General features: G+C 36.7%; 1 protein-coding gene across 4 annotated transcripts in view; it reads right to left on the bottom strand.

Moving 5' to 3' along the window:
- Window positions 1-20,325, bottom strand: part of COL25A1 (collagen type XXV alpha 1 chain) — a 467,924-nt gene that overhangs the window by 175,238 nt on the left and 272,361 nt on the right. For all 4 annotated transcript variants that reach the window (XM_032400984.1, XM_032400983.1, XM_032400982.1 and 1 more), the window contains exon 5: window positions 11,491-11,508. In XM_032400984.1, the coding sequence (XP_032256875.1) occupies window positions 11,491-11,508 (18 nt within the window). The remainder of the gene's footprint in view (window positions 1-11,490; window positions 11,509-20,325) is intronic.

Raw genomic sequence — 20,325 nt, forward strand, 5'->3', positions numbered from 1 at the left:
CATATGGTCTGTAAATATTATTTCCTTCCACTCTTCTCTTCCTAATTCAAATGTAGTCTTGTATTTTATACATGGTAAGTGTCAATAAATATAGTATCAGGTTTCCTGCAACAGAGATCTCTAAGAAGTTATCAGAGCCAAAATTAGTATTCCCTGAATAGCCTGCTGACTGTCAAAGTCACAGATATTTGTATGGCCAATATGCTTCCAGTGAATGTTTATGAGGATATATTTGATTTCAGCTAGAAGTTGTGCTTTTTGGGGTCACTATAATTTCTCATCTGTTGACTCATAACTCTAGTTCAGAGAGTAAAGACTAATAGTAAAAGGAATAAAACAACTTTGCACAGTCTCTTGAAGATGAACTCTACTCAGTTAAAGATCTTTTCTCACACCTCAAATATGGACAGATGTTTTTGGCTCCTGTCTGCCTCCTGCCTGTGACTCCCAACTTTTAGGAAGAATGTTCTATTTTTAATCTCCCCATATTTTCAATACTGAGTCATTCCTAAAACCATGGCAATATTGTTTTGAAAACCATCAGACCACTAAAGTTGCTAAGTAACCTCATAGCTGGAAACCCTGTGACTAGAGTTCATAGAGCTGACAGCTCTCCTCTAGCTTCTCTGGCAATGCCTTCTTCTGGGTCTTCCACTGTCTTGGGGGTTTCTCTGTAGGAGACCTCCCTTTTCCTCCCTCTCTCTGTACTTCATAACTAACCCTCCTCCACCCATGACTTCTCTTACCCTCAATATACACTTTCTGGGCATCTCACTCATTTCCACAACTTCAGCTGCTACTTGTCTACTGCACACCTAGCTGTGGCTTCTCTCCAGGACGATGCCTACTGCCCACTCTACCTTTCTTCCTAGACACACTGTTCTCATCTCAGATCCTGAGGCCCACCACTAAGACTGATTAGTTTTCTTCGAGTAAGTTGCTTGCACTTCATTCAGGGTCCTGATGGTCCACGCTGAGACTGTATTAATTAGATAAGAAGGCTTTCCTCCAGGAAGATGCAGCCCCATTCCAGAGCTCATAGGTTGGCAAATGAAGCACGATCTGAATTTCAGACCTTCCCTGTCCCTTTGCTGAACAGCTTTGCACAGTACACAACCTGCATGAGTATAAATGGTAGCCCTGAGTTTATTGCAAGGATAAGATTTCTTTCAGAAACTGAAAACCCCACTGTGTTTATTCTTTTCCAAATAGCTCCATAGTTCAGGTTGCCAGGTAAAAGGTTTCAAGGGAAGTGTGTCATAACTATTCTTACTAAATGATACTCAGTATTTATTCAACTATATCAATTAGGGATGCATCACCTTTGATTTGTTTTCAACTCAGTGTATTTTTTTTAAGATTTTATTTATTTTTCAGAGAGAGACAGAGCACAAGCAGGGGAGGGGCAGAGGGAGAAGCAGGCTACCCGCTGAGCAGGGAGCCCAACACGGGGCTCGATCCCAGGACCCTGAAATCAGGACCTGAGCCAAAGGCACGTGTTTAACCCACTGAGCCACCCAGGTGCCCCTCAGTGTATTTTTTTATAGAAAGACTATTTACTGAAAGTGAATTATGACAATAGATTATGCCTGATCTAAATCTTAAATAATTAGCATTGAACATACTGACCATTTGAAAAAAATAAACCTGAAGTGTAAAGGCTCACATTAACTTCGAGAGGTAGTAGTCTCCCGTAGTTATTATTTAAACTAAGTTTAATTGTGGCCTACCCAAAAGAAAGAAGGTAGAATAAAATGTTTCTGGAGCTATCTTTCTACCTACTATCTTATAGCATTCCTCCATTTTAATCTCCACATTGCGCAATAAATACATTCTATATTTAAAACATGGTATCACCTAAATATGACTGGAGATATTTAGAGAGAAAATAAATTCAGCCGATTAAGACTATTGGTTAGGATATCAAAATTGTCAAGCCAAGGAATCCATAAAAACATATATGTGAAATTACATACCCTTATATAATATTACTTGAGAAAATTCATAAATTTTTTTGAAGTTTGAAACATTTCAAAGTGAATTAATTTTACTTCACTGAAGAGTAATATTTTTAACTAAAACTCTTCACTAGCTTTGGAAAGAATTAGACACACAAGTGTACACCAAATATTTGTTTTAGAGAATCCTATACTAGAATCATCTCTAACAGTGATAATCACTTTTCATGAATTTCTTAATTTTAAAGTTGAACTACTTAACCTAAATTTCTATAATGACTTGAGGCCATTATTCTACTGGATGTTTATCCAGCAGATGAGGTCCCATTATAAGGGTTATATGATGTCATGGCTGTCTCAGTGTGAGTGCTCATATAAGAGGGTTTGTATGCAGATGTTTACATGTGCATAAATAGGACTTGAATAATAACACACGTGCCATACACTGTTCTAAATGCTTCATTAAGTCGTGTATTAAGTCAAGCCAACCATCTTTATTTTACATTGAAAAACTGAAGGAAAACAGATAATTTGCCCAAAGTCATACAGTTTGTAAGTGACCAGTATTTAAATGCAGGCGTCTGCCCATGTAGCCCAGTCCCTTAACTCTACTCAGTGTATTCCGTATGCTCCCTTTAAAAACAGACTGCTAAAAGCTGATATTTTCAGTTGTTTCAGTCTTTTCATCATTAAATATATATAAAATTATCTTTAAATCTGAATTATTAACTGTAGGCATTTATTTTATATTTTTAAATTTTATTTTCTTATTTTAAAATGAGAGAGAGAGAGAGAGAGTAGGGAGGGACACAGGGGGAAGGGGAGGGACAAGCAGACTCCATGCTCAGTGTGGAACCCAATCTCAGGACCCTGAGATCACAACCTGAGCCAAAACCAAGAATTGGCTGCTTAACCGACTGAGCCACCCAGGCGCCCCAATTGTAGACATTTATTCAATAAAAATTTATTGTGCATTTTATATATATATCAACACCAGATAAAGAAATTGAGATACAAAGATGAGTAAGTTCAGGGATTGATAACAACTTCAACATATGTAAATCAAAGTTGGACTAATTTAATTATTCATGAAAGTCTATGTGCCATTCACCTTTATTCAGGCAGAATTAAAAGGAATATATTTGATAGAAAATAAAACATAAAGTTGGCAATAGAAAGTGGTTCTTCAATTAATTTCAGTGGGAAAGAATTTTAAGCTAAAATTAAATATTGAGATGACATTATACCATTTCAATATACAAATCACCATGTTAAAAAAAAGATATATGGATATAGTAAAATAAATAAGCTGTTATGCTATGTGTATAGTATGTAAGTTTATATTTATATAGTATTAAGTATATAAATATATAAGTCTATAAATATATATAGGTATAAGCTATATGGAGTACAATGGAATTTTTCAATTAACCAATTACTTAATCAAATACCAAAAAATCTAAAATGTTAAGACTTTTATAATCATTCTCTTCATCATATAACCACCACATAAAATACAGATAGTGGGGAATGATACTACTTTTTCAGATCTAGCATAATTTATTCAGGAATGAATACATTACTAGTTTAATATGATAGTTCTATTATGTATTGAGCAAAATAAATACTTTCTATACATACACACACATACACACACACACACATGCACACACTGACACATGCTTTTCAAATTTCTTGGAGAATGTACATGTCCTCCCCCTGCCCCCAAGTGAGACTATATGGATCTGAAAAAGGCTGGACTGGAACACAAACATGAAATATGGGAATTGCTAAAGTGTTAGGTTAGAAGGAGCTTAGTATATAATTAAAAACATATGAACAGAAAGTTAAATATTGTCCCAAAATATACTGTTTTATTTGGGAATAATTCCTTACAAGACACACACAGCTTGATTCTTTACATTTTAGTAAAATATTGTGAAATGGCAGTGACAATGTCAGAACAACAACAAAACAGCAAAAAGGGATTGGGGGGGAAGGCAATGTGACATCTTCTACTTCTTCTCAAGTGCATTTGAAAAAATACAAATGGAAGTCACACGCCTTCATGTGCAGTTGTCTGATGGTATTTGCTTATGGTTTTCTCTTACATTTTTTTCTCACTGAGTAATACAGAATTACAACATACACGCCGCATTAGTCCTCCAAATTCCTAAGGGAATTATATCTCCTTTATGTTCACATGCAACTCCAAAGGAGAGTTATGAGGAAGGCTTTGAAATTCTGAAAATTGTATGCAAAAGAAATGCCCTTGGTACAGAAGGGGTACCTTTCAGTTAATACAGTGGTTCCACTATCTCACTACCTTCTACTGAACATACTGATGGAGTTATTGGAGATGAAGAAAAGGCCACTGTATCTTTATAATGCGTACAAGATGGACTCCTGAGAAGGTTTTTTAAAACCAGTTTCTATAATTTCTATTAAAGTATTTATTAGTGGGAGAATGTTATTGTTTAAGAAATGTGGCCTGAAACACAACCACCATAAACTACTTTCTGTAACTGTCTTGATTATTAAAAATCAAAGATAAGCCTTGAACCCTACAAATAAATGGTTAAAAACTAAAATAGTACATCTTAAGTATGGCCCTGGGTTAAGGCTATCTGTTTATTTTACCAAATATTAAATATCAATATAAATAAACTACTATAATAAAAGGAAACAAAGGTATCCAAACTCTCCAAACCAAGTGGAAGTGAGATATTAAAATTGACAAATGTTCAATAAAATCTCAGAGCTTTGAAACCTCAGAGGCCTGTTTTAAGTGGCATTATTGATGACACACAGTATTACTGACAGGATACTTAGAATCATGAAGAGCTGATAGTTTTCTCTCCTCCTCAGCTTCCTTTTCCTTAAACCCTTGCATTTACCGTTCATAACCCAACATTATTTTTGAACATCTACTATGTACCAGGTACTAAGTGAAGTGTTATGGAGGATACTAAAGATGAGAGAAGGCATAGCTCTGCCCTTGGAGACCATAAAAGCTAGTAGTCAAGAGAGAAGGGATGTGTATAAATGACTACGATACAATAGAAAGAGGAAAAAGTACAATGGAAGGAGGAAATTAATATTTACTAAGTGCCTGTCATGTACTAGGCACTGCATTAAAAGTTATACATCTATTATTTTAATACTCACACTACCTGTTGAGGTAAGAAATTATTATCTCTGCTTTACAGATGGGGAAAATGGAGACTCAGAGTGATTGAGTAACTTGCCCAAGGTCACAGAGCTTGTAAGTGAAAACCTAGGGTTTGACTTGCAGTCTATCTGGCTTCGCTGTCTAGGCCCCCTAAAAAGCTGTACACAGGGATGCCTGGGTGGCTCAGTCGGTTGAGTGTCTGCCTTCGGCTCAGGTCATGGTCCTGGGGTCCTGGGATGGAGCCCCGCATCTGACTCCTTGCTCAGCGGGGAGCCTGCTTGTCCCTCTGCCTGCCCCCTGCTTGTGCTCTTTCTCTCTCTCTCTCTCTCTGACAAATGAATAAATAAAATCTTTAAAAAAAAAAAAAAGCTGTACATATAAAGTGTTGTGGAGATTCAGCAAAAGAGAGAGCAGATATCTTGATGGAAGAAGTGTCATGTAAGTATGAAAGGTGACCATATCTGGATGTGTGGAAACTGAGTATATCTAGGGGCTAAGAGGAAAACAGTTCTGAGAAAAGGCTATTCTAAGAAAAGACAAATGAAGAAAAACATATTTGAAGAGAAAAAAAGGAACATGGTTGTATTTGGTTTGGATGATGCATAGTGTTCAGAGCATTAAATGAAAAATTAGTGAGAGATAGGGCTAGAAAAACAGGCCAAATCAAAGGATTTAAATGTCGGGCAAATAATTAGATTTTGTTGGCCTCTAAGTGGTAATCACATTGAAATTTAAAGTTTTGGAGTCAGAAGAATTACATCATCAGAACCATGACAGAACAACTTTATCCAGCAGACATATATGGGATATTAGCTGCTGCTATGCTCCATCCTACCCCTCGATATCTCCATCATCAAGACAGGAAAAAGCTGAATGTTCACTTTCCTGACTCACCTCCCTTGCAGTCATGGCTGGCCAGGCAGGCAAGAGTCATGTCCTCACAGCATGAAAAATGGCAATGGTCAGGATCAAAAGAAAAGGATCAAAAGACATAGAAATGTGGGATTCTGTCAGGTAGGCAGTGAGCAAGAGGGATTTCACTGTGGTTGCATAGAGCATGAGCACCTCGACTCTCACATCTGGTAGTAGAGAGGAGAGGAAAAGGAGGACCTGGGATGAAGAGCATCATGTAGACAGAGAATGGTAGGCATGGGGAGCCAGGACTCAGCTATCAGAACAGAGGTGCCTGAATGTGGGCAGAAACTCAATCATTAGAACTAAGGCACGGCACCAAGACCACACTTAGAGCAATGGGTCACTTGCATGTTGGAAAATAGTTTTCTTAAATGCCTCACATTTAAGGTCCCCATTACACCTGGGGATTACCAGGTGTGCAGGTGCTGGACAGGATTTGTAGGTGGGGTTGAACTCATCCTTGGAATGGTGGGTCTGCGAGAGTTGAGAGAACTTCAACACTCTCCTTGACTACTATTATTTAAAGAACTGTCAAAAGAACAGAGACTGGGTCTATCTTGTTCACCACAATTTCACAGCCTTATTGCTGTGCCTTGTACATAGGAGCTAAATAATCCTTGAGGTATTGACTTAAACTGTGCTAATATGAATTAATGAACAAATAGTAGGGTGACTCATTTCAATAGATTAATTTTGCCCCACCTCCCAAATAATTCTCATGACCTCTAGTTTGAAATACAAACTCCATCTGTCTTTTTTCTCATTTCTTTTCCTCCTTTCTTCCCTGACTTGCTCTCTCATCACTAATTTTTTCTCTTCTTACCCAGCCATTTTTTTCCCCGTGTCTGACATTATTTACTCTATTCCATTCTTTTTCCTCTCCAAGGATTTGATTTCCTTTGATACAACAGATTCACAGCAGCATTCTCTCCACTCACTTTCCTGCCTCTTTTCCCATCTTAACCACAGCTGCTAGAATTGCCTTTTTTTTTTTTTTTTCTTCCTAATACCCTTTCACTGTCTCATTTCCCTTGTCAAGAACCATTTGCTCACCCATTTAGGTAAATGCAAAGACTCACCTCTCTTCCCTAAGGCCTATTTTCATATTCAGTTTCTTACTATCCCTGCCATTTAGCTTTGCAGTCCTCACAATTTCTTAACAACCTAAGCTAAATCCATCTAGGCCGTCTTCAGCTTTTGGAAGATGATCAGAAGAACTCCCTGAATAATAGACATTTTCCCTTTTTACCATCAGTCTACAAAATAAAACCGTATTAATCTGGAAGTCCTAACTAAAGAAGGCATCATACCAAAGAAGCAGAATTAAGCCTTTCCCTCTCTAAGGAAGAGTTTTGCACTGAATAATACCGTGAATAAGATGACGCGGGAATGTTCAACCTATGCAAGAACACTCTACTGACATAAATATTTGCACATGAATAACAAGTTGCCAATTATAATTCTGTCCAAGTACTTTACTAAACTTTAAAGGATGTGCAATCTCTCAACTCAAACATTGACAACTCTTTTTTTTTTTTTTTTTGAAGTTAGTTGTTTGGAAATCTGATTGTATCTTCCCACAGGAATCCTAATAAAATATGGTTTATGTTCCCAGCTTAATCCACAAAAGCCTATTCCTAACGCACCAAAAAAAAAATTCTTATTGTACAATAGAAACAGTTTTGGTAATGCTATCTTAATGGAAAATCCACTGTAAATTGGGATTTGGGATTTTAGAAATGTATCTCTCACAATGCTACCCAGTCAGTGGGAGTATGGATTTTCAGTGCAATAGGTAGTCCAGCTAAGGAGTCATCCCTTGGTGACATGGTTATGACTCAGGGATTGGGTGAGAAACTTGGGTTTGAGGACTAGTTAAGAGAACTTGTTTGGAGAAATCTTGTTTAAGTAGCAAACTTTCTTCTTTTTTTTCCTCCCTTAACTAGTTGCAAAAGGAGATGGGGAGAGAGGGTAAAGAGAAAGTTTTGCAATGTTCATGCTCTTTCTTTTCCCCACAGTTAACAATATGTGCTAAGAAGACACAGGGATAAGGGAGGAGCAGTATTAGCAGGGAAGGAATATGGCACTTTAGTTGCATTGAAACTTACATGTATAAATAACAAAAAATAAGTTATGAAGAATTTTAGCTCAGAAATCTTATAAAATTAGGGAAATTAAAGAAGTACATATTTCAAGAAAAAAAGTGGATATCATTTTAAGTCACCAAAAAGTTGAAGGAAAAAAAGGGAAGACATACCCCAAATTATAAGTTCCTGTACACACTATACACACTGTATGTGAATAAAATCATTTTTAGTAAACAAAAAAACAGAACATGAACATTTTAAGAGAAATTTGAACAAATAAAAGAAACCTTTCAACCATTTAAAAATCCATAAAAATTTCCTAATTTAGATTTTAAAAGTACACTGCTTGCTTATTCACTGTATGTACATTATAATATATATTAAATAGATTTAATGTGTAGTTTATATAAATTTACTCAAGGAAAAAGTGGATTTGTGGTAACTGGTAATGTAAAATATAATTGTATAAAATACTATAACTCTGCTGCACATATTGATAATCACGTTTACTACATCATTTCTAAGTGTTCATATTTTTAGATAGACAAAATTTGTTCTTGGAGGTAAAAGCCTATTTAGTTTCTACTTTTTGCAGAAGAAATTTCCCAAGAGTAGATTAGAGGCTGGGAAAGTAATACATTATGATAGGTGGTAGGGAATATAAAAATACAGATGGAAAGGAGCCTGTATATCAAGATACACCTATAATTTATAAAAATCTCAGTGCATAGTTAATAATCATTAAGCACTAAATTAAAAACTCCATCAAGAATTACTTAATTTAAAATCTAAAATTGGAAGTTTCTTTTGAAAAATGTTATGATGATGATGTAGAGTTAAGAGGTAGGTCAAGACTTTTCCTTGGGGACATACCAACAACTCTTTGCCTATTTTTTGTGCCACAGAAAGATGATGTGAGTTATTTCCTGGCTTTGCATTTGCCCTCATGCCAATTCTTCCTGAATCCATGGCTTATCATTTTGTTGTGACAAGCGGGAGACATTTTGAACAAAATGATCATGTGATTCGAGTGTCCACTAAAGGCAAACAGATAGCCAAGGTGAAGGAAAACCAGAGCAGGTCACCATTTTAAAATGCCAATTCTATCTTCCTTGAAAGGTTCCAAAGTTTTCAAGTACAGAAAGTTAGATAGACTTTACTTTTTTAAGTGCCATGATATATTTTCAAATCTTGGTTACAGTGATCTATCACGTTCTGCCCATTCTTGGCTCCCTACGCTGGTTTATCACTGGTTTATCATCTTTCCTCTGCTCATTAACTGTGGCTGTGAACTCAAGATTTATTATGAACATGTTCTTCTTCTTAGCTATTTTCTTTAACATCTCATTAACTAATATGCTTTCAATGCTGTCTTTTTGTCCCATTTTCCAAGTCTTTATATCCATATCTGAAATTTCCCCTCTTTGTTTTGTCTGTAAGACTCTTGCACTTGGACACTGTTGCAGATGTAGGTGCCAACCCTCACGGCTGCCTCCGTCCAAGGCAGCGTGAGGATAGAGGTCCCACACGTCCTACGGCTGCCTGCATTCCTCTAGCAGCTGGAGAGCGCTGGACCTTCTGGGCCAGACTAGAAGTGCCGGGGAGTTAACACCTAGGCACAATTCTCAACAATAGAGCAAGGGAAATTAGTAGATAAATACATCAATTTCCCCGGCTTTTCAGTGGGCAATTCTGAGACAAGCTCTATGGTCTCTCACAGCTTCCTCAGGAATACATCTGTTTTCTGGCCCTCTTGCCTCTCCTGTGTCATTTCCCTACTCCCTCACAATGCTTCCTGGGATTGTCCCCCAAAGAATTACTTATAGTCAAATCCTTATCTAAAAGACTGCTTTAGGGTAGGCAGAGGTAATCCCAGCTAAGACAGAGGTCCTATTAATACTTAAAATATGTTGCAGATTATAATAATCTCAAAACCAGCACCCCAACTTCTTTTATCCTCTGTTATTTTACCTTTTCGTCTTCTCTTGAGAGCTGAGTGCTACGGGGGTAGAGGTTTTTACAGACATACTTGATTTCTGCCCCTAGTTTTATGGTGTCACCCCAGGTGAGTCATGGATCTCTTCTGATTCTGTGTGTGTGTATGTGTGTGTGTGTGTGTGTGTGTGTGTGTATCAAATTGTTCTTCCCAGGGCTGTTTTAAGCATTAAATAAAATAAAGCATGCAAAGCACCTTTTACTTTTACTTCATCCCATTATAATGCAGCAGTTTCAAATTTAGGAAATAAGCTACAACTTTCTTTTCTGTTTTTTTTTTTCCCTCCAATAATTGAGCCAACTTAGAAAATAAGAGTGGAAATCACAAATAATAAGAGTATTCTCTGATATGAATATAAATTAATTACACATCAAACTTTTTCTCATGAGCGTGGTATGAGAGTACGTGGGGTTTTTTGTTTTGTTAGATAGCCTTAGACACAGAGCTCATAAAAACTATAAATAATATTCTCATGGTCTAGTATGAGAATTAGCCCACAACAAACAATTTGGATATTGACCTATAAAGATATCATGAAAATTGTTTATTTACAAAATAATCCAGGGCAGAAATAGCATTTGGCACATCAAGGGGAAAGAGATGTAAGAGGAACTCAATAAATAGCTATGTTAATTATGGGTACTATGGTGTTAAAGGTAAAACATTAATAATGGCTTTCCCTTCTCCATAGCTTCCTACAGACCACAATCAGTACTAATATTGAGTGTGTTGTTTTTTACTGACTCTTCATTTCTGACAACTCCCTTCTTTTGGACTTTCATCTTCCTACACATTCCTCCCCTTCCTCAAATTTCCTCATTTTCTTCAATATGATTTATAGCTCTAAAGATTTTTCTGTTGACTGCATTCACATTTAATTATAAATCATGTCTTCAGCAGTTGGTTTATATTGAAAATGTGGATCAAATTCAATATCTGTCTGTAATGAATCAAAAGTCGCTGGTATGATCACAGTCTCAATAATCAGAGTCTGTGTGGATTTACGGCAACATTATTAGTACCTGATTAATCAGTACCTAACGCAAACCAGTTCATGCCCGACATCCACTAAGTCATTTTATCTTACATTAAAGTCCTGTGGCACTGTTTCAGATCAGTTAAGAGTTCTGCTTTGTATGATAGTACATTGTTAAACTTGCCATCTGGCCCAACAGCTGATGTGGCTCACACAACCCTGGAGAGGCCCCAGAGCTTTACTCCTGGGAAATATTTGTTCTACTGTGTGGTGTCATGATTACTGGTTCATAGCTTTTTTATAGCCTTTGAAAAAATTGCAGAAAAATCTCCACATTGAGGAAATCCTAAATTGAAATTAATTTGTTAGGAAAAGAATTCACTTACGTGAGGACCAGGTTGACCCTGAAATTGAAAAGAAAAAAAGAAAAACAGTTACAAAATTACCTTATTTTAAGTGACTATTTTCACTAGCAAAACTTAAACTAGTTCTGAAAATCTTTACAAAATGTTTTTGAAGATAATACTAGCTAACTACTGACAAATTTTACATTGTAGTTTTAAAAAATCATATTATATCTTAATATTTTTATTCTATGCTATTTATCTGAAATCTTGCTATCATGGTCTATTATATGTTAACTCCAAAATGACTCAAGGCCTTTAGTTTGCTCTAGAGTTAAATTGGAGAAAAAGAAGGAAAAGGTGAACTATGTTATCGTAATGAATGGGTTACCTCAACGGAGGGCCTTCCAGCACAGACTATTACTATGAGCTACTATTCAAAGAGCACAGTGACAAGAAAAAAAGATGCAGATATTTTTAGTTTTAGAATTCCCTGAGTCTTTGGATTTCTCATTGTTTCAATAATACTTTAAGTCAATTTTGAAAATAAACACCTATCTTTTACTCTGTACAATCCAACCTAAGGGCATTTTAAAAGAATATAAGAAGTCTTAGGCTCAATTAAAGTGCATCATAACTCCTCACTTGGTCAATAGATCATGGAACCATTGGACAATCTAATTCAATTTGAATGTCCCTTTCTTGTTGTTTAAGCGGATGAAAATTTCAAAGCAGCGTAACTGTAAACGCTTCTCAAGGAAAATCACCTGTGAATAAAAGCATTGATTACACATCGCCTTCTTAAAACCTCTAATTGGGTTTCATATAAGATGAGATAAAAGAAAAAGTGTACACCGAGTTAAGGAATCTTTAAAAATAAATTAATGGTGTACAATCTCATTGTACCAGCTGTATGCCGCTGAGTATCAATATAGAAAAGCACAGAACTAATACAACTCCCAAAGAACACTCTCCTTCTCTCGCCCTCCCTCCCTCTCCTTTCTCTCTCTTTCTCAGACCCTCTCCAGGCTTGGAACTTCTCTAGGTACTTATTCTCTGACTGGGGATAGAACAGATGATTTTTAAGAGCTTTGTCTGAAAATGTGGTTAGCCAGGTTTTACCTAATCATGCCAGGAAAGGAAGCTAAACCAGTTACTGTGGATGTTACTCACACCACTCCTGTATCATAGTGGTGGAACTTTCCAAATACCGGGCACTTTTGGACATGTTAGTCCATTTATTCCCTATGACTGCTCTGCATTTTACAAATGAGGAATCTGAGGCTCATAGAAATAAACTAATAGTCACACAGCCTATAGGTGGAAAAGCCAGATTTTAAACCCAAATCTGATGCCAATGTTCATGCATTTTCCACCAGGTCATTCTGCCTCTCCCAGTTGTACAACAGACTTGCTCAGATCCACAATGGTATCAGAGCACCCTTCAACTGAGTGGATGCTCTAAACTTCCCAACCACTCCTGGACTGCAAGCAACAGTGTGAATCTCTGCTTGGAGATGCAGACCTAGAACAAGCAGCCACCCAGTCTGTTAACTGATACCGGTGCACAAACCAGGTCAGCCAAAGTCCTTGAGGGTAGCAGACAACCTAAAATTAGCACTAAACATGGGGAACCTACAAAGGCAAGGCTCTCCACCTACATGTGAATGCAGAACTTCCCAGATCCATGTAATGGACGAGATTACAATACGTGCTCACTCCCGCTTGCACTCTGCCTCTCTCTCTGGATGCTTTAAGCTTCTGACCTTCCTGAAGTTTCAAACTAATGCAAACTCAGAAATGTGAACATGCATCTTTTAAAGAAACCCAGAATACATTACATCTTTTATAAGCTGGGTTTTTTTTGTTTTTTTTTTTTGTGAAAACCCAAAGGTAGGATTATCTAAAATCAGAAATACTTTTGACAAAAGAATAGAGTTTAGCATCATTGCTGAGATTGTTTCATTCCTACGATTGTTCTACAGATGATAAACTTCTCCTGTCTTTTTTTTTTTTTTAAAGATTTTATTTATTTATTTGACAGAGAGAGAGACAACGAGAGAGGGAACACAAGCAGGGGGAATGGGAGAGGGAGAAGCAGGCTTCCCGCCGAGCAGGGAGCCCGATGCGGGGCTCGATCCCAGGATCCTGGGATCATGACCTGAGCCGAAGGCAGACGCGTAACGACTGAGCCACCCAGGCGCCCCTTCTCCTGTCTTTAAAATGTGGCATTCCTGAGGCGCCTGGGTGGCTCGGTGGGTTAGGCGTCTACCTTCGGCTCAGGTCATAGTCCTGGGGTCCTGGGATCAAGCCCCACATCGGGATCCCTGCTCATTGAGGAGTCTGTTCCTCCCTCCGCCCCTCCCCACTTTGCTCATGCTCTCTCTCACTTTCTCACTCATGTTCTCTCTCCTTTAAATAAATAAATGAAATCTTTTTTTAAAATCTTTTAAAAAAAGATTTTATTTATTTATTTGACAGAGAGAGACAGCGAGAAAGGGAACACAAGCAGGGGGAGTGGGAGAAGCAGGCTTCCCACTGAGCAGGGAGCCCGATGCGGGGCTCGATCCCAGGACCCTGGAATCATGACCTGAGCCAAAGGCAGACCTTTAATGACAGAGCCACCCAGGCACCCCAATAAATAAAATCTTTTAAAAAATGTAACATTCCTGCCATTGCACTGAACAAAAGATTTTAGTACCATGTATGCATATATTTATGTTACTATAGACAAATAAATATACATTATGTTCTGGATTTTATGTTAGTGGTGGTGAAAATAAACAATAAGTGACAGTAAGATTAAAAAGTTGACTTTTATATAAGCATTAAAAATTATATAGTACCAGGAAACTCAGACTACTGTAATGTGTGATATGAATTTCAAGTGTCTATGGTGTACATGAGTGTGTGTGTGTGTGTGTGTGTGTGTGTGTACGGTGGGGAGCATGAAAAGGAGGGATGGAAGTGGGTTGATAGACAGGCTTCCCCCCAAAACGATGCATATAACGTGACAAATTTGATAACTCTCCCTAAAACGTGGATTACACAGTGCAAGCCTTACAAATGTTACACAAGATTCCAGGACTGCCTACATCAAATCTTCTCACTCAGTGGGATGTAACAAAGATTCCCCAGCAGATGCCTAGAATATTGTAAGGAAACAGTCTAATGGCTGGAGTCTCTTAGTCTTCCCAATAGAGCTTTCTGGATAAAGGAGTAAAGTGATCAGAGGACAGGTTTCAGTGGGCATGGCAGTGCCAGCTTCCCTGATGGGAGTGCAGAGCATAGAAGGAGACTGGACAAGAGCCCAAAAGTGAAGAGCATCTCAGAAACTCCCTGGTGATTGAGGACACTGGCCATGAAGACTTCTTCACAAACAAATCACCAAAAGAAATATCTCAGAATTCCTGTAGGGGCGCCTGAGTGGCTCAGTTGTTAAGCGTCTGCCTTCGGCTCAGGTCATGATCCCAGGGTCCTGGGATCGAGCCCCGCATCGGGCTCCCTGCTCAGTGGGAAGCCTGCTTCTCCCTCTCCCACTCCCCCTGCTTGTGTTCCCTCTCTCGCTGTGTCTCTCTGTCAAATAAATAAATAAAATCTTTAAAAAAAAAAAAAAAAAGAATTCCTGTAAGTTGCTTCTGAGTAGTTCACTGAGAAATCCAAGTATTCTCATTCATTCGTGGGTATTTTTCTAGTCTATTCTAATTTTTTTTTTAATTTTTTTTAAGATTTTATTTATTCATTCAAGACACACAGAGAGAGAGAGAGAGAGAGAGAGAGCACGAGCAGGGGGAGAGGCAGAGGGAGAAGCAGGCTCCCTGCTGAGCCAGGAGCTGGACATTGGGCTCGATCCCAGGACCCTGGGATCATGACCCGAGCCGAAGACAGATGCTTAACCATCTGAGCCACCCAGGCGCCCCTAGTCTATTCTAATTTACGGGTAGTGAACCTTATTAGTAATCAACTGTGAAAGTTAATTTTTTTCGGTTTTCTAAAACACACTCCTAATGAATAGTTATCAATTGCGACCAAAGCTTACATAATACAACTTACGTTGAATTATTAGAAACGGAATTCCTTAAAAGGATGCTTTTCCCAAGCAAATCACCAAGCTGTTTCTAAAACTCAAATCTAGGATAATCAAGAGCCACCCCAAGGGTTAAATCACAGAAATACTGAAGTTTGAAAAATAGATGCAAAGGTGGAGAATGCTGAGTGCCATGAGTCACTGATTTACTGTATGTCAACAGCTCGATGCAATGCCCTCCAGGCAGCTAAGGCACCAGCGTGAAGAAAAAGAAACAGCAGGAGGAGTGACTTTAAAAAGTGGTAATCAGAACAGCATGGTAGAAAACAATCAGCCAGTAGCTGATGCCTCACAGAAAAGTGTTCAAAGCAAGTTGAAAGTTTTGTGAGGCAAATAAACCACAATGGAGCATGATAAATGAGATGACATATCACTTGAGTATGTATTGTTACTTTAGGCAATTAAAGAGCCATATTAACCGTTCGGTTAGGCTGTTATCACAATTATGGCTGCCAGAAAGTGCTAACATCCTTCTCTAAATCGACAAAGCCATTTAGATTTCTGACTGAGGCAATTAGTTTCACTACATGATATTTTTTTATGGATGGTAAATCTGTGTCACTCCTTTTCAGATGGGAAAAATGCCGTTTTTCCATTAACACATGCACAGCTAGGCACACAAATTTGTACTTTCAAAGTACAATCTTACTTTGAAATACTAATTGAGATAACAGACCCACATACATCTTTATTGCAATAAATTCTGAAATAAAAACACTCTGATTTACAAAAACTTGAGGAAATATAGTATTGTTCATGCAACTCTAAAAGGTGCTACCTCTGCTTCAAAGTAATTAGAAAGAAATTACTTCAATTACTTAGAAACTCATCCTTATCAATCCCAAGCTTGCTACTACATTTAGTAGCCTCAGATGCAGATTCATTCCATTCTCTTGAATTGAAAGAAAATACTTCAAAATAATAATTTCTAGGTTTTGCATTTTGGAAACCTTACTGTCTAAAAAGATCATTGGAAGATGATTACTGTAACTTCATTATCTCTTGAAAAGTCTCAAATCCACACATTCGGATGTCATGTTTATTTTTCTTTTCAGGTGAAAATAGCATCTAAAGTAGGCATCCAGGTAAAGCTTTAGAACGACATCATAGCAACTCTGAGTGACAACAGGATTGTCCTGGTGGCAGGATGTTTTGAGGACCAATAGATCCTAGCATTAAGCCATCTCAGTGGGATTCCTCAACCTTTTAAGAATCGCAGGCTGACCTAGAGTCTGTGCCACTAAGTGGAACAGATACACTCTACCCCTGCAGTACCAGGAAGAGGAATCTTGCCCATCCTCACCACATGGTGAATTTGTTGACATTTCATCCCCAGTATCCCAGTGCCCAAGTAATAAGGTACTTCAGAACAATTATTAAATTGCTAAAAGTGAGACTATTTTGACTGGTCCAAAGATGGTGTCCAGTATCTTTAAGGAACTGCTAGTAAGTCTACTATTCTTACACTACAGGATTATATTTTAAAAATGTCCCTTCTCAATCTAGTAGCCTCTTTGCTTCTGGTCACTGCAGAATAAACACATCTATGTCAAAGAAGAAATCTTCCCCCTCAATGGAATCTTATTCAGATAATAGAGATGGAACTAAGACAGAAGCTGGCGGAGACTTCAGAGGAGGATGTACATACCTATACACATGCCACTGAACAAAAGCATGAGAGTTCCATCCTGAAGAAAAATCCCTCCCTAGCTTGATTAAGCCTCCATATCCAATTAATGTGAAAATATTATATTCAATTACTTTGTAAATTATAAAATGCTATACAAATATAGCATGGCAATTTATAGTAACATATAAAACCAATACCAACAATTCATTCTGCTAATTCAAATTTAGATAAAAAGTGTCTATTAATTTTAAAAACAAATTAACATGCAATGATATATTACAGAGAAAAGCAATTGAAGAAATAAAGCATTATAGATTATGTGTATTAATTAAAAAATGACTTTGCAAAGATCTGCATAATCTCTGAATGTCTGTATAAGCGGCTCATGCTTCCAAGGACTTACACGCTTGGATGAAATAAACATTATTCATAATTTATACTGCCTGTTGTGTTACCCTACAGGATAGATATTAATAATTCTTACTTTAGCAATATTCACATAATACTACTTAGATAAGAGTATTTCACTTTAAGGTTTTCTTTTAAAAATTACTTAACCCATGGTGGTTTTAATTCTGGGAAAGAAAAGCCATATTCTACTCCAAAGGGAAAAAAAAAAGCTATTGTCTCAAGAGTGGTGGGTATATCTTTTCTAAAATTTGAGAGAAAGAGTGAGAGCAAACATGGAGATGGTATTGTTGGGTTCAATATAAAGAAAACAAAAATTGATTCAAAATGGAAGATTTTGGGGTGCCTGGCTGGCTCAGTCAGTTAAGTGTCCGACTGTGATTTTGGCTTAGGTCATGATCTCATGCGCTGTGAGATTGAGCCCCATGTCAGGCTCCGCACTCAGCGGGGAGTCTGCTTGAGATTTTCTCCCTCTGTCCCTCACCCTACTTATGTGGGTGCTCTCTCTCTCTTTTTCTTTCAAATAAATAAATAAATAAATCTTTTTAAAAAATGGAAGATTTCTTCTATGATATTTGCCTTTCATAATTAAATAACATAACTTACTTAAAGATTTACTCTTATATACAGATTAACAAATCCTCACAATAATTAAAAAACATTATTATATTTTCTAACACAATACCATATTTATCTTTTCTTTCTGAAGATTAAATGTTCATAATGAGAACATAGAAAAGTAAAGAATTTTATCATGTGCATGTTTTGTCATTAAAAATTTCACACACTAAATACAAGAAAGATAAAGACTCTGCATTAATTTATAATATTAGAATTTATTGGATGCCTACCATTCTACTGAGGTTGATTTGGATTTTTGCTTACATATTTCTATATAAATAATTCTATATTTATAAATATATAGATATGTTTATATTTTTTATATTTTATTTTTATTTTATATTTATTACTTATAAATATATATTATTTCCTTATGATACAACACTGAAAATTCAGTGTTATTCCAGTTATGACCTTCATATATTTTATTTACTTATATTGTGGTATATAAAATACAGATTATACATTTTTTTAGGATATAATTTTACATGTGAATACATATGTATTCATTCAGTCATATATTTGTAAACCTATCTCTATGAAGAGAAGAAAGGAAGGAAGGTAGGAGAAGAAAGAAAGAAAGAAAGAAAGAAAGAAAGAAAGAAAGAAAGAAAGAAAGAGGAAAAGAGAGAAAGAAAGAAAGAAAGAAAGAAAGAAAGAAAGAAAGAAAGAAAGAAAGAAAGAAAGAAAGAAAGAAAGAGGAAAAGAGAGATGGGAGGAGGAAGAGAGGAAAATGTATAATTCTGGGTGGTGGACTTATGGGTAATTATTTCCATCTTTAGAGTTTTCTATACTTTTCAAAATGTTACTAGCCCCATGTCTTGATTATAAAAATATTTATCACACAATACCTAATTCACTGCAGAAAACTTTTAAACAGAATCTTAATTAGGTTGTTAAATTTTTTCCAAACTAAATTATTTTATTGAAAGATCTAGGCCAGTAATTTTGAATTCCATTTTCCAACTTCTCCCAATTCAGGCTGTTTTTAATCACTTGAAAGAATGTTGCAAAATTATTAAAACTACTCTTCAAAATTCAGTAAGTAAAGGTTTTGAATTCACTTTCAGTGTATGTCCCACATCCCTTTTAGGAGTAGACTAGGAATAGGGAAGGGGACAGGAGAGTTCCAGAGTCAATCACCTGATGATAGAAGGCATGGATCCACGTAGTATAGGGATCCCTATTAGGCCAAGTTTGTTAGAACCTTTGCTATTTTGCAAAGGTTTGGGGATTTAGATGTGTTATTTCATGGAGTCATTTGAAGAACTTATGCTTTAGGCTATCAGTGTGTGTAACAAATTTCTAAAACATAATACATATCCAAGTCTTTTCACCAACTGGCATGGAATCAGGAAGAGCTATCAAGGTGTAAATAAATGACACGTTTTACAAACATATGTTTAGTAGGACACAATAAATATACAGAATACATGTGAGGAGAAACACCTGCTCAGCTTCTATAGTTTTAAAAACACATGCTTTTTGAAGAATGCAAAGGCAATTTTTACTGCCTTGCCAATTTTTATTACATTGTATAATTTGGTTTCTCCAAAATAAAAAGATGTTTATTAACATCTTTAAAAGTGTGCTATTTTGATTATTCCAGATAAATACTGGAAACGAATTTACAAACATCTGTCAGGCTTATTAAATTTACATCAGTGCCCAATTCCAATTTTCTAAATATTGTACGAAAGATGGACATAACAGTACTCTCTGTAGCTGCCTGTTCTAGATGCTTTGCATTAACACATGAGTGCTAACGGAGTCAATAAGTTCATAATGCCTGAGTCACATAATGCTTATTGCTCCAGTGAGAAAGAACCCTAAGTATGAAAACTTATTTTAAAACTGGGGAGAAGAGGTTCTGCAAATTGTGCCTTAGGACCCAAGATGTCTGGAGCTGCATCGTAATAACTACCACTTACAGACTATCATAAGGCACCAAGAGTGTTATAAATGACACTTCTGCTACAATAATCCTACAAATTAGGGATTATTTCCATCATTTTGTCACTGAACTATCCAAGTTGCAGAGAGGTTAGGGTCCCCAAAATCACACAGCTTCTAAAAGGGGAAGCTGGAATATGAACATGGGTCTGACTTGAACCCTTTTGTGCCCTCACTT

Source organism: Phoca vitulina, unplaced genomic scaffold, assembly GCF_004348235.1.
Source record: "Phoca vitulina isolate PV1807 unplaced genomic scaffold, GSC_HSeal_1.0 scaffold3, whole genome shotgun sequence".
Taxonomy (NCBI): Eukaryota; Metazoa; Chordata; class Mammalia; order Carnivora; family Phocidae; genus Phoca; species Phoca vitulina.